Source organism: Cryptomeria japonica, chromosome 4 (assembly GCF_030272615.1).
Source record: "Cryptomeria japonica chromosome 4, Sugi_1.0, whole genome shotgun sequence".
Lineage (NCBI taxonomy): Eukaryota > Viridiplantae > Streptophyta > Pinopsida > Cupressales > Cupressaceae > Cryptomeria > Cryptomeria japonica.
This window is the reverse complement of record NC_081408.1, coordinates 143,764,946-143,766,802: the sequence shown is the minus strand read 5'-3', so window position 1 is coordinate 143,766,802 and position 1,857 is coordinate 143,764,946. Positions and strand designations below refer to the sequence as shown.

General features: G+C 40.1%; 1 protein-coding gene across 1 annotated transcript; it reads right to left on the bottom strand.

Moving 5' to 3' along the window:
- Positions 1-377: 377 nt before the first annotated feature.
- Positions 378-1,636, bottom strand: LOC131074094 (peroxidase 5). The gene is made up of 4 exons (XM_058010636.2): positions 1,430-1,636; positions 1,138-1,329; positions 883-1,048; positions 378-791 (listed from the first exon to the last, which is right to left on the bottom strand). Exons 1-4 carry the CDS (start codon positions 1,634-1,636, stop codon positions 382-384), a joined length of 975 nt encoding a protein of 324 aa, XP_057866619.2. The 3' UTR covers positions 378-381.
- Positions 1,637-1,857: the final 221 nt, after the last annotated feature.

Below are 1,857 nucleotides of genomic sequence, written 5' to 3'. Positions count from 1 at the left end.
ACCATACTAATACCTTATTAGGATTTTGAATGGTTAGCCCTCTAAGACGCTATAATCACATGAATGGCGGAACCTCTAATATGGTTCTAGAGGTTATATGCAGTGTGGTTGAGCACGGAACTCAATGTGAAAGTTTTCATTTTAACATGTTATTATAGAACCGGTGCTAGTATCTCCACACAAAAAAATATATAATCAATTCTATAGCCAAAATTATCATTTTATTTCTCGAATCATCGAAACAGGGAAAAGAATTGCAAGGAGGCATCTGACCAAATAATTGTCATTTTCTCTTTTGTATGAAAGAATTTTAATTAAAGAATGGTACACAACAATAGAGCAATGACACTTCAACTAATTTATGGGCTGTGGAAAAATTGGCTAGTTGGGGACACGGCACTGTTTCCTAATCTCTCCCTGCGATCCTGTCAACACGTCAATTGCACCCATCTTTACCATTGCCCTTCCAAAGTTTTTCCTCCAAATTGTGGGGTACTTTGCATTTATCTTCACCTGTCTGGAAGTGGCATAATTTGACATCAAAGTCTGATCGGACTTGAGCAATCCACGCTTGTGTCGCAAATCAGTGTAGTATTTCGCGTCCAATTTAGTGGGTGTGAGAGGATCCAGTGGAACAACGGTGTCGTTTGAAGCCGAAGGGGGGCATTTGGCCTTGAGCTGAAGAGCATAGTTAGACTCCATGGAAGGGTCTTGACCGCCTCTGCCGCTGAAGTTGTACAGACGATCTCCGGTGAATGAAGCACAGTGAGAAACCCCAATTGAATGGGCACCTACAAGAGCAATCAGATTATTTATATAAGATATAATCTACAGCCAGTTTAATCGTTTTATTGAGTATTATTATGAAATAAGCAGGCCTACCTGAGAGAGTGACCATGTCCTCCTGTGACAATTGCTTCGAAGCAAAAGATTGTGTTAACCTTTTTACATCAAATGAGGGAAAGGGAATATTATCTGTGACCTCTGATTCGCGAGATATCCTTCCGTCTCTTCGCCCGCCTTGAACCGCCCAAAATAATCCACCAGCCTGAATTTGCAATCGCTGTAATATAAGTCAAGCTATTATTACTGCTACATAATCGTAAGTTCATTATTATTATTGTCAAGAATACATACTTGGTAAGCACTATCTCTTGCAGCAAATGCAACTACGTCGGCACAAGAAACGATGCCGGCACATTTGGCTTCCAGTTTGGACTTGGCTTCATCAATTATGTCGTAGCCCGTCAGGCTTGGGTTGTTGACAGGGGAGTCCTTTTCCGCTGTGTTGTCTTCTGTGGAATCAAGGAGAATTGATCCATCACAACCCTGCAATTAATCATCCATCACTGTGTTTAATATGTATTCTAACATAATTATTATAGAATAATGGATGAAATTGGAGATGAAAATATTTCAGAATACTTACTCTTACAAAGCAATCATGGAAATGCATCCTTATGAAAGAAGCTGCCACACCAGGATTCGCTTTAACAGCTTTGGCAACAGTTTCACTGATTATCTCCTCCGCCTCAGGGCATGTTTGGTGATAATGACCCACCTTCAACCCATGCCCATTAGCTGTAGTAGATAAAAATAATACGAACAAAGGAATAACCAGCAGACTAGCCTCCATTTCTGTTCAGAGTAGCTAAACAGCAGTCCGAATTCTGATAGATGAGAGGAGAAAAAGTTAACAAAATCGCTTTTGGGTATGCACTATAGGAGGAGGGAAGGATGTGGTATTTAATACCATATTCAACTGATTCGTTTGATCGAGTCAACACGGACTATGCAATGTGACCAAGCTTTGGTATTCTGAACATTTGCAATATATGATGATAGCATTTAACGTTA